Source organism: Serpula lacrymans (assembly GCF_000218685.1).
Source record: "Serpula lacrymans var. lacrymans S7.9 unplaced genomic scaffold SERLAscaffold_1, whole genome shotgun sequence".
Lineage (NCBI taxonomy): Eukaryota > Fungi > Basidiomycota > Agaricomycetes > Boletales > Serpulaceae > Serpula > Serpula lacrymans.
The window spans coordinates 2172963-2186736 of NW_006763290.1; the positions used below are offsets into that span (position 1 = coordinate 2172963).

The following is a 13774-nucleotide window of genomic DNA, read 5'->3' on the forward strand; positions in this document are numbered from 1 at the left end:
TCAGCAAAGCATTTTGGACATCATGGAGAAGCATCAGTGTCCTGGATATGAATCAGCACTCAAAGTCTTCCTTAACAGTAAACTAACTCACCCAAATACACATTGTGAAACCAGACTACTACCCCTTCCATTTCAAAACCTTGATATCTTCCATGGCTTCAAATTCTGTTTAGATAGCCTAGGCAATGATGTCGACCTGGAGAATGACCAGGTAGATTCTGTTCAAGCTAGGTCAAGTGGAAAAAACAATCTATTGCCGCAGTTTGACACAGTGGTTGTGATGAGTTCTCCTGATTGTGAGGCTACAGGCATAAAAGGTAATGTTTCTCTTACCCTATGACCACAAGCACACCTAATACTAATGACTGTATTCAAGGAACAAGAATTGGGAGATTGAGAGTAATATTTAAACTATCTGAAACACTACACAGTTCCCACGCATCCCCCAATAATTGGCCAAAACATCATTTGGCATATGTAGAGTGGTATAGCAACCTCAAATCCACAGTTGAAAAGGACCACTTAATGTACTCTGTTGATAAAGAACCTCTAAACACGGAAGGTTTTCCTCCAGGAAAAATCATCCCTTTATCCAGTATCAGACAGGTTTGTCAACTTATCCCTGCTTTTGGTGGTTTGCACAATATATGTCTATGAGTCTGGATGTTTGTCACAAATTTTATCTTAATAACTTTAGTAGCAAATATGCATATCAAACATTATGGTAGTCATATATAGCATTTTAATTTTGCGTCTATAATACTCTTATTGCTTTTGTTGCTCCTGTTGCTCTTATTGCTCGTATAACACTATGGTCGCTATTATACTATAGTTGCTCTTAAAATACTATAGGGACTTTGATTATACTATAGTTGCTCTTATAGTGCTATAAGTGCTATAGGTGCTATAATAGGCTTTATTTGCACATATGTACAAACCCCTCTGCTATATAGCAAAAGGCTTTTTCCTGATGACCCAGCAGAAGCTGAACTAGGTTTTAGGTATTCTGGGGATCATGTTGGTGATGCTCATCATATGCTGTTAACTGATAAAAAGCTTCAGACTACTATTATGCATGTTAAAGGGCTGGTCCGCAGGGCCCGCACACAAAAAATTGAAGTATTTATTCACAATATAGTTTGTAGATTAAATTGTATTATTTTGCAAAGCTGACTTAAGTGACTACAGAAACCAGCTATGCAAACTGCCACTTCCATCAAGGAGTGCAAGGCTCCATTTGACAAGTCAGAGCAGTTATCAACCTCAGTAGACTTTACTAATGAGCTGTGAAGGCTCAAAGAGCATCCCTCCTGTGCAAAGCATTATCAAGTATAATCACCGAGTTTTTCTGCAGAAATGGGCTCATACTATCAAGAAGTCCCTCAATAAAGCAGTAAAATGTTACTGCTCTCCAGGATTTATTGATGACATTGAGGTGTAGTTCACCATCTAGTGAGGTGGTGGGCAATATAGAATATCTAAACAACAAGCCAAATCAGAGCAAAAAACAATAGGAAGCAAAATAATCACTGCATACCATGGACAAAGAAATCATGCTGTCTAACACAAGAACCAATTGGTGCCCATGCTGTGTTTTGTTTGGTGGCATACCTGTCAACAAACTCAAGCTGTTGAGGGCAAAAATTTTCACCAACAAACACCTGGTATGCAGTTTGTTTGTTCTCATCTCGCTCTGCTGCAGCATAACTCATTTGTTTCCACACAAAGCCTTATCAGTGCAATGCTCTTGAGATAGTAATCTCTGAAGCAAGGATCCCGCATTCTTGATATAATATGGCTTGCAGCTCAGCCAATTGGATATCTGGTGTTTGGTCAATGCAGCCTGTAAGATACTGAAAACCGTCAAATACAGAAAATTATGCCAAAACTTTGCCTTACCACAATATCAAGTGCATTTAGAAGCCGGTGTCTCCATTGTTTGTCTGGAATCTGTTGTACTGTGCCTGTTTCCTGCCAAAGTTCCCAGATTTGTCGAACTGTTTGTGCACTGACACCAGTGACACAAGCAATTGCAGTACATGTTAGCTGAGCAGACATTGTTGCAATCAGTTCCTTTGCAGGAATATGTTGTTGGTTGCCATATGACATGGTGAGTGTTGTGTCAAATGAGAATACCCGATGTGGCGGTGGCTGGTGTCAACAGTCTTGCTACTGTGTCTGATTTCAATAGAGCCTGGGTGGAGCTGATGTTTGTATCACTCCACATTTAAACAAACACTGTGAGTAGAGCTGAGTGGAGAACAGTCTAACAATTTGTTACCAGCTGTAAACAGAGATAGCTTATTCTAGCTGCCAGCTGATATTCTCATGCCGGTATACCAAATGCATTTATCAATCTCATGTTCTAATTTTTGGTTTGGAAGGTTTTCTGAACAAACAAAGGTGAGCAGTGGAATTGCACTCAGTCTTTAACACTGTCTGGGTGGATTAAAAAATGATGCCTTGGGCAATGATTCAGATATTGACCTGTTCATAAAGAAATTTTCATGAGTGATACAAGATACTCAGCTGTAAAATAAAAACTACAAACTATCATTTAAGTGTATCTTCAGGCCTCAAAACATGGCCCTAATATCCTCACCAAAGCTCATGTGTTATGCTAAAGAACACTTTGTACTGTCTAAATATGGCCTCTATACTGATTTCAGCAAGCCAAATAGACAAGGCTGGCTATTTATTGCTTATCCAAGGAATCATCTGCAAATTTCACACTCCTAGTCCTATCTGTCACGTCATAGCCCAAATCCCGGAGACTAAAGGACTCTATCATATACCGTCAGCAAACGGTACTATGAATCCAAGGGCATACCTTACAACAACTCCCACAATCAACAGGTTAAATTGTTATATTATTGTATCGGACACATATCACATAATTCCCTACAACACCTCATAAATTATGACTCACCCGAAGGCATAAACCTTGACATATCCAAAAAAGCGGTCTTCTGTGAACCATGCATACATGCTAAGGCTACCTGGATACTATTTTCTAGAGCCAGTTAGACCCAAGCCAAAATCAACGATGAAAGAATTCACTTGGATGTTTGGGGCCTAGCTGCAGTTCAAGATATCAAGGGAACATGTTACATGTTAACATTTACCAACAATTATACCAGAGAAACACACCTTTGCTTACATATGACAAAGCAGAAGAGGTCATCTCCATGTACAAAAAATTCAAAGCCTGTCTGAACATTCAAAAGAACCAAGCTAAGATTGGAATCTTGAGATCTGATTGAGGTGGTGAATACACCAGCACAGATTTTGACAAATATCTGCAAAAACAAGGAACAGTCAGAGAGTTAATAAGCCACAACTCAGCTTAGCAGAATAGTGTATATGAATAATTAAACCACACACTCATTGAACCAGCCCGAGCAATGCTATTAGGCACAAGTCTACCTAAATATATATGGGGAGAAGCATTAAAACATACAGTATAGATAAAAAATCGAGCAGCTACTAGCAAAATGTCCTATGAGATGGTTTATGGGGCAAAGCCAAACCTTCAAGACATCCACAAGTTTGGATGCACCACCTACATGAAGGTTATTGGTGTGGCACAACTCAAACCGCGTGCCAGAGCTAGCAGATGGGTCATATTTGATATTGAGTCCAAAGCGACTGAACCGGACACCCAACTCAACAGTTACATACCCACTATGGCTGAAGCACTACAAGGCCCTCATAGAGACCAATGGCTAGAGGCTATTGGTGATAAACTAAACAAAATAAAGAATTTTCACACCTGGACTTTTGTCAAAGCGTCACCAAATGCAAACATCATAAAATGCCACTATGTCCCTCAAATAAAATGCAGTTCTGAAGACAAGGTCCTAAAGTTCATAGTTTGGTTAGTTGAAAATGGCAACAATCAACAGCATGATAACAACTCCAATAGAACTTACTCAGCCATATCATGCCTAATAACTATCTGACTTGTTCTTGCCCACGCTGCTGCCCAAGACTGGGAACTGTGTCAAATAGACATTAAAATTGCATATTTGAATGCTATCATTGACAAGAACATATACATGTACCCACCATCAAATTATATAAAACCAGAACAAAAAGGATTAGTGTGCAAGCTCAATAAAGGATTATATGGACTGAAACAAGCTGAAAAACAGTGGTATGCAAAGCTGTCCACAACCTTTGCTCACCTTGGCTTCATCAAATCCCAACACAACCACGCACTGTTTGTATGCCATACAAAATAGGACAGCATTATAGTGGCTGTTTCTATTAATGATATGTAATTTCTGGTGGTACCATCTTGTCTGTCAAAGGCTTCAAAAAAAGCATAAGAGAAGAATATGAGATAACAAATCTAGGAGAAGTAAAATGGCTGTTAGATATTGAAATACAATGAGATAGAAAGTCATGCAATATCTCTCTTGGCCAACAAGCCTTTATTGACTCTATACTCACTCATTTCAATTTATCCGAGTCCAAACCAATATCAGCACCCATAAAGCCAGGTATGCTGCTGGATAAGGGACAATCACCTACCAGTGCAAACAACAGTCAAGAAATAACAATCATACACATACCTTACAAACAGGGCAATTAGATCACTCATGTATTCATCCCAATGCACTTGTCCTGACATCTCTTTTTTAATCTCATTCTTTTCTTGTTTCCTTGAAAATGCTGCACAAGCCCACTGGTCAGCCGCAAAACAAGTACTCAAGTATCTCAAAACAACGACAAAATTACACTTAGTAATAGGTTTGACCAGCAAGAACTTTGTAGGATACACTGATGCATATTTCGCCTCTCACCTCCACAGACACTCCATCTCCAGCTATTTTTTCAGAGTCAACAGAGGTGCAGTATCATGGAACTCAAAAATGAAACCACTGGTTGCACTGCCTACTACTGAAGCTGAGTACATACCAATCTCATGTGTAACCAAAGAAGCAAAACATATGAACCAAAATCAAGACCGCATCAAAACCATCAAAAATAATTCTTTACCACTTTGTACAAGAAACTATTGAACAAAATAAGATCAACCTACTATACTGTCCTACAAATGACAAGCTTGTCTGAGTTGTGCGCCAGAGTATACAAACTCTTGGTTGTAACAAGGACACAGAGAACAAGTCACCATAAGAAGCTACCCAACTAGGGAAAATTTCATCTCAGACTACATCTTGCTATTTAAGTACAATCCTGAGATCATCTGGCAGACAGGGGTTGCCACATTGTCATATTGTCCTCAGGAGTGCAACAACTTGGGTAAGCTGAGTCATACCTGTCACACCAAGACTGAGAAAATGGTAAAGACTGGTCACATTTATGCGAAACTCAGGTCATTAGTGAAGGTTGATGATAATAATGATGACATAAAACCCAAAAAAGAGATTAAGAAGATGGTACCTCCAGAGTGTTAAAATAAACTCTGACATACCAATACTCCATAGGACAATACCTCTGATTTGTAAGCCAGCCCAGTATGCAGCAGCTATTCTGTGTAAGACATCCGTGGTTGCATGTTATGTTTAAGATCCTACATTGTATAACCTTGGCCATATAGCTCAATTGGTAGAGCAGCTGGCATGTATCCAGAAGGTTCCAGGTTCAATCCCTGGTCTAGTAAATATCCAATTTTATCACAGAGTACCATAACTTCTGAAAAGTCTTTTCTAAGTATAAATTAGAATGCTTCCCAGAGGCTAAGCTTTGTGACCATACTATAAATTTGAAGCACATCTTCAAACAGAAAAAGGGACACATAACTCCCCTTTCTGCTCCGGAAAGAGAGGAGATTTCCAGTTTCATAGATGAGCAACTTAGGGAGGGTTATATTAGACCTTCCAAAAGCCTTATGATGTCCCCAGTGTTCTTTGTTCCTAAAAAAGATGGTAAGAAGCATATGATTATGGACTATTTTTACCTATCTAAGTACACGGTTAAAAATGCATTATTTGCTGCCTTTGATCAGTCAGCTAATAGACAAATTGGCTAGCCCCAAAATCCTGACAAAGAAGGATCTCAGATGGGGGTACAATAATGTACAAATCAAAGAGGAAGATGCACGGAAGGCCATATTCAAGTGTCACCAAGGATTCTTTTAAACCCCTTGTTATGTTCTTTGGGTTGACCCATTCACCAGCGTCCTTCCAGAGTGTGAAATCTTTACAGATATGGAAAACTGTGTTATCATTTACATTGACAATTTATTAATATTTATAAAGTTGGACAATAAGGCTGAGCATGACAGGATTGTGCAAGAAGTCCTTCAACACTTATAGGAACGGAACCTATTTGTCAAACCCAAAAAAATAATTTTAAAGTGAAGAAAATAGACTTCCTTGGTATGATAATAGACCAAAACTGAATCAGGATGGATCCTGAGAAAGTTCAAGCTATTTTGGAATAGCCAGGATCTACTCATATTAAAGGAATTAGGGCCTTCCTTGGCTTAGACAATTTCTATTGAAGATTTGTCAAAAACTTTGCAAAACTCATGAGACTGTTCAATAATCTCACTAAAAAGAATGTTCCATGGCATTGGGGCCCCTAGGAACAGGAAGCTTTGATAAGCTTAAAAAAGAGTATCAGTTAGAAACCAACTTTTCTGACTTTGCTACAGGGGCTATTCCATGAATCAAATGCCCTGGAGATTCTTGGAGGCCTTGTGTCTATCCATCACATAGTTTGCCACTCATGGAGCTAGCTTACTGCCTACAGAGCACAACTATCAAATTTATGATGAAGAAATGCTAGCCTTCATTAGAGCATTAGGGCCCTGTGCCCACTTTTTCCTGGATAGTAGTTTTTAGTATGCTTGTTCCTAGCCTATACACTTTAGGGATTGACTTATATGAGCCTAGCTTATATGCTGAACATAATAAATTTTAGTTTTTTTCAGCTAGTCAGAACACACATATCCAATATCTTCAGTATATAAGCTTGGCTCATATAAGTCAATCCCCACAGTGTGTGCTGGCCATTCATTGGCAATTGGAGGGTAAATAAAGGCAGCATACAATAAAGACAAGACCCAGGATAAGCTAGGCTTACTCATTGCTCTTTTGGGGGGTGAGATTTTCCCCATGTGATTATGTCCTTCTACTATTATTGGGCACCAGATGCAACCAGCAGTAGATATACTATTGGGCCTCCACAGGCTCAACTATTGCTGTGCAGGTATCTTGTAATTTGTCAAAGGTAGAATAAAGAGTCACAAATATGATTATAAAAGAATTTTGTAAATAACTTGCCTGCAGCAAAAATGGCAGACCTGTACTAAGTGTCCATGTGGGAATTCTGTTTGTGGGTGTTTTAGAGAAAAATACCATTTTCTCAAATTCCATGCTGTTGTGCTGCAGCACCACCCATTGGTACACAGATCAATACCACCACCTACTCACCATGCCACAGATCCATCTCATGAAGAGGAACCTAATTTCACTATTAGCAGCCCAGGATCACTATCCAAAACACAAATGCCTCAGATATTTGCTCAGAATGAATCATACGCCCTCCCGTCTTAACTTTAAAGGAACTGGCAATAGACAGCCTCTTATCAATAACCCCCATCTGCAAGCAAGGATGCATCTGATAACTCATTAAACAAGACTATCTGGCCTCACAAGGATCAAGCCCTACTTGTGACTTATATTATGGAGCACTGGTCAGAAGTTTGTAATAGCCAGACTTTCCAGAAAGAGCTCTGGGACAAGGTAGTTGCACATCTAGTGCCACACCACACAATAGCTGCACCCAAAACAAGGAAGCAATGCAGTGAGAAATGGGCAAGGGTAAGTCTAATACATAGTCTACACACATTAAAGGTAATGTCCCCATCTCAACATTTGTTGTGTAGATTTAAAACACATAAAAGCCTTGAAGCACTGATCAATCATAGATTTGGTTATGCATTATGGCTCAGCAAGGGGTCTCACCATTGCAGAGGAGAGTAAAATACAGTGGGAAGATTTTGTGAAGGTATGCAGACAACATAATCATTACCTGGGTAAGTTGATTTACATAGACACTAGCAATATCTGCTGGTTGCCCCCTTTAAAACAAAGGGGCAGATGCTATATGATACCCTCGCTCCATACTTGGCTTATACTGGCACTCAAGGTGCACATGCTTTTTGTATGCCTCAAGTCAAGTCATCACAGTAAGAACAGCTACTTCTGCTTCCTCCTCAGCTCATGCTTGGATGATAATTATTGCAAACCTCTCATAAAAGTCTGCTAACTCAAGTTTTGTCAGGCATATGGTATCTGGATTTGGAACACCACAAAGTACTTTCAGTAGTAATGTAGGGTTTATACATGCACTATCTGATTTCCCCACAGCTATTGGAGGCTGGCTTTGTAATATTCCTTTACCCTCCTCCATTTTACCCCTTTCTCCTCATTTGCACATTCTGGAGTGTCAGATTCTTCAAAAAGGAGCAAGTGAAAGCACAAAGAGCATCAGCCGGACACCATTTCAATTAGCATAAGCTCTGGTCCTACAGGTATAGGTACCGGTGTGGGCACCTCTGGTGCCATGTTGGTTTTAAGTCACACATCTAAAAACCCTGGCATCCTTGCCATTAATAAACTCCCTGGGGTATTAGATAGTCACCTCACAAACATTGTCCCCACTATCCTGGATATATAGAACACTGTACAGAAGGAGCAGCAGGTGCATGTCCATGCTCAGGAGACTCAGGGCACTGCTGTCCCTGTCTCAGTGCCTGCTGACATCCCAACTGCCCCCATCCCCTCTATTAATTGCTCTACATCTGTCTCTGGCACTAGCTCCATTTCTTCCCCTGCTACTCCCACTCATACCATTGTGGATGCTACAGATCTATCTACTGCATGTCTACACCTTGCACTTCTACACCGGCATAAAGATGATCATCACTTACCACTGCCAGTTCTTCTACACATGGTTGAACTTTTCGGATCTGACTCAACAATAGTGGAACCTTACCTTGTAATGTTGTAGTGGGATGAACTGTGTTGGCCATAGTTGAAGTCATTCATTAACAAAGTATAGGTTATATTCTGTTTTTATGTACCTTGTATTTATTTTCACTGTAATGTTTTGTACTTTGAAAATGGTATAATCCACACTGTTTATATATAATGTGACAGATATACAGGAGAAAAACACACGTATGATTTAGTACTACTTATTTAATTCAATTCAAACCCCTGCATGCAAGCTCTGCCTGATAGTCACCCCACATTGCCCCAGCTATGATGTCCCAGCAATTATTGGCTTCAAGCCTAGCTGCTTTAGTTGGAGGACTGTCTGCTAAAGTCCATTTGAGAGCCAATGTTGTTATTCTCTTCAGGAAAACATACATGTCACAATACCCAAAAGTTGTTATACTCTGGTGCACACAACAAGGAACTCGAGAGGAAGTTGTGATGATAGAAGGGGAGATGGTGTTCAATGGGAGAACTTGCTGAGGAGTCTCCATCTATTGCAAGGGTATATATACTAAAATACATCTGGTACTGTACAGTTCATATAAATAGAGGTACATATTCCATAGTGTTCCACCGCATTCTATATGATATCACTGCTGAGTAAGTGAAGTGTCTGATGTTATATCATATGAGAAGTCACATGCTGGGTCTAGACATTTGTTAGCACTATGGGCATGAGAGCGTTTTGGCAGGGCTGTTACAGGAGCCGTTGTTACTAATACATGCAATACTGCCAACACTGGCGGAACACGGCTAGAAACTCAAAAGATTAGCTTTGAAGCAGAGTTGCCCATTGAGCATCTGCTATTTAGAGTATACACTGGACTGGTTCTCGCACTGTCTTTTGATTGGCACTTCAAATACAAGGTTAATAGCGGCACCTGCTATTGAGGGGCTGGTCCTTTGATTTTGCAGACCAATTCCAACAGTGCCAAAGAACGGCTGCTTTCTTTGAATCAGGATCAAGACCATAGCACTAGCGCCTCTGAACCACTGCATTCTTTGGATGGCGGTCACCTTTGCAGCCTTCGACAGTATGAAGCTGGCACTTTGAATCACAGTTGCTGACAGGTCAAGCAGGTTTGTTTGCTGGTACTTCAAGTCGTAACTGACATTGTCACTTCAGGCTTCATCCCCATACCAGTGTTGTCTGTGGGGGTGGCCATTATTCAACACAATGGCCACATAAGCAGCTACATTTCAGCCGTACTGTTACAAAGCGCTCCAGTTTTCTGGTCAGCGTATCTAGCTCTCTTGATGCTGTTATGATACAATACTGAACATCTCAAGTTTTTCAGGCTGTTAGTGCCATTATTACTCCTGGTTTTGGAAGCCCTATCCTCTTCACCTTTCCTACGAATCCTTATTTTTATTCCCTGGTCATCACACAATTCCTTTACTTGATCTACGGTGTTTCTCAATGTCCAAATCTCATATTGCTCAATCTTAAGGAACATGTTACTATATTCTCTCCAATCACTCAAAGTTGGTCTTTGTCTCCATGTTCATTGGATAAAGGTGCAAAGTGTACAAGAACAATATAAAATCTATGCTAAGAAGGACATTCTCAAGCTCGCTGTGTCAGACAACGAGCTCAAATCTTTCGAACGTCACAGTGTTGCGTAATGGGCGTGATATTCCTGCAATGCCAGGAGGTGCTGACATGTACAGCAATGACTCTAGACTCAGACACGTGGCATTCCGGGTTGTTGGTCCTTTTGAGTGCGGCTGCCGAATCCACACCACGAGAATAGTGACAAAACCGGATAAACCCAGTCTCTGCTAAAGCAGCCATTGTTCTCCATGGAGAATAGCCACCACTCCATGGAGTCACCATTGTAGTCCTAGGAGTCATTATACTGTAGCAAGTAGCACCTCCGACTATAAGTAGTAGGGGGTTTAGTATAGGAATACCTCAGTCGTTTATATAGCCTCTTAGGCAGTGGCGGAGGTATGTTACATTACATTTATTAGAGATCACCTTAAACTAACATTTATTGTAGTTTCACTTAGGTATATAATAAAGTTGTTTCTATAGCCTCTTAAGCAGCGGCTGAGTTTCACTTAGATTTACTAGGTTATGGGCCCTGGTGGCGCGAAAGCTACGCAGGAAATAATTCTTATTTGAAACGGCAACCTCGGAACCATGACCACAGCACACAATACATCCGCATGTCCAGTTCTCACTGGACCCAACAATTTCCAGATATGGAAACTCCAGATCATCTCAAAGCTACGTCGGGAAAAGGTTCTCCAAGTTGTTACTGGAGAGGAGCTTAAGCCCTCACCAGGAAAGCCTACCTCCTTGGAGGATCCTGAAATCACCTGGATACTTAAGGATGAAAAGGCACATGGAATCATCCAGGATCATATCTCTGATGCCCTCCTCATGAGGACTGGAGACCTCACCAGCTCCAAGGAGTTATTTGATAAACTTGACTCACTCCATCAGACAGACGTCCAACATTGCCTTAGCCTTCTATTCATTCCAGCAACTCACCAAATTATCCTGGGATGGGACATCACCTATCCAGGACCACATTTTGAAAATGCGGACAATTGATTCACACCTCTCCAGAATGAAACTACGAGTTGATGCCAAACTCATGGCCTTTTCTCTTCTCCAATCTCTCCCATGCACTCCTGAATGGCAAATATTTCAGTCATTGGTAATCAACACGATTGAAGAAAATAAACTTACCTTTGATACAGTTGAGATCCGGATCACTGCAGAAGTTGCACAATAGTCAGGAAAGGCCCCTGGAGGTTCCAAATCAGCACTCAAGTCCGAGGAGAAGTGGTGTGACTTCCACAAAGTCAAATCACACAACACCTCGGAGTGTTGAACACTTCAGTCAGCTGGAAAAGGTCAAAAGAAGAAGGAAAAGGAAAAAAAACACAAGGATAAAAGAAAAGCAAAGGAAAAGGCAAATATGGCGGAGCAATCATCTGGATCTGACTCTAAGGAGAAATAGAGTCATATTGCATTGGAACATGTACATATTTCCAAGCCCCTTGCTAAACACATTCAAGCTTACCTTGTGTCGGAACCCAATAAGACCAAAACAACAATCATCATTGACTCCGGAGCAACATCCCACATGGTCCCTCACCGCTCCTGGTTTGAGCCAAGAACATACCATGTTCTGCATCCTCCAAGGACAATCAGTTTTGGGGATGAATCCTCTGTAAATGCTATTGGCATTGGAACAGTAATCCTACAAGCAACTGTTGGCAAAAAGGACTACAATATTGCACTGTCAAATGTCTTACTTGTGCCAAACTTTACTTTAGCACTCGTCTCTGTCCACAAATTGTCCAAAACAGGGTTATCAACACTTTTTCCAGCAGGGTCAAATGCTTGTGAAGTTCGGAAAAAGAAAGGAATTATCCTCACTGCCTTACACAAGCGAGGGCTTTATCACATCCAAGCAAAACCTGTAATCAACCCGGAGTCAGCTTTTGCAGCAGTAGATGTAAATTTATTGCATAGGAGAATGGGACACATTGGAATGCACCGCTTGCAATGAATGGTTACAAAAGGACAGCTCCAGGACATAGACACCCTTACCAGGACCCCAGAGTTCTGTGAACCTTGTGCTTTAGGAAAGATGAAGAAATTACCTTTCAAGTCCACTGGAGGAAACCGAGCCAAGCACCCCATACAAATTGTGCACACAGATGTTGGAGGACCAATCAAACCAACCTCCAGGGAGGGTTTTTGGTACTGGATTATCATTGTAGATGATTTTTCCAAATTTCCATGGATATATTTCCTAAAACATAAAAGTGAGGCACTGGAATGATACAAGCAATGGAAAAAATATGTTAAACATTTTTCCGAATTCATTTGGGAGAAGAGAACTTCACTCCATTGTACACAGAATTCCTCCAGAGCGATGGGGGAGGAGAATATACTGGCAATGCATTCAAATATCAACTCCAAGGAGATGGTGTCCTCCAAGAAACTACAACTGCAGATACTCCGGAACAAAATGGCATTGCAGAAAGCATGTATCAGACATTGGCTACATTAGCAACCACTATGCTCCATGATTCCAAGCTCCCAAGTCATTCTGGGTAGATGCCATGCAAACAGCTGTATATATCACAGCATGCAGCCCAGCATCAGGACTCCATGGAAAGACCCCATATGAATTACTGTTTAAAAGGAGAGTTGATCCAACTTTATTTTGCCCTTTCAGATGCCAAGCATATGCCTTGATTCTGAAAGACAAAAGGCAAGGGAAGTTTTACTCCAAGGGGCGCAAAGCCATAATGATTGGCTACACACATGGAAAGCAAGCCTACAAACTCCTAGACACTGAAAAACGAACTGTGTTTTCCAGTCGGCATGTTATGTTCAATGAATCCGGAAAGGTACAAAAGGACGACACTGCTCCCTGGAACACAGACCCTAGCACATATCAGTGGGAGGGACTCATTCCAGAGAATGCTCACTATCCAGACCAAAATACATTGGAGGAGGATGATTCTGACCCTCGGATCCGAGATCCAAATGAATTGCAAATGGAACCACATCTCCAAGGAGATGTTCCACAAGCAATGGAACCATATCAGCATGAAGATGTTCTGAGAGCAGTGGGGAAATACCTCCGTGGAGACATTCCAAGAGCAGTGGGAGCACCTGATCAGCTAAGACACCCTCCACAACAGTCTCTACAACCAAGACCTGAACACTGGCAATCAGCCAGAGGTAGCAAGGCTAATGCGTGGGAATCACAGGTGGAACAGGAAGGCACATGATCCCGGCGCTTATTGCGGAGTCTCTGACA

General features: G+C 41.0%; 2 protein-coding genes across 2 annotated transcripts; both read right to left on the minus strand.

Annotated features, from left to right (window-relative positions):
- Window positions 1-1294: 1294 nt before the first annotated feature.
- Window positions 1295-1730, minus strand: SERLADRAFT_344994 (uncharacterized protein; the record flags this gene model as incomplete). Its single annotated transcript, XM_007312309.1, has 2 exons — window positions 1295-1478; window positions 1531-1730. Coding segments are annotated over 2 exons (384 nt in total), but the record flags the coding sequence as incomplete, so codon positions are not given.
- A 3-nt stretch (window positions 1731-1733) lies between these two features.
- On the minus strand, window positions 1734-2109 carry SERLADRAFT_432052 (uncharacterized protein; the record flags this gene model as incomplete). The annotated part of the gene is made up of 2 exons (XM_007312310.1): window positions 1734-1853; window positions 1900-2109. The coding sequence occupies 2 exons, from the start codon at window positions 2107-2109 to the stop codon at window positions 1734-1736; spliced, it is 330 nt and encodes a 109-aa protein (XP_007312372.1).
- Window positions 2110-13774: the final 11665 nt, after the last annotated feature.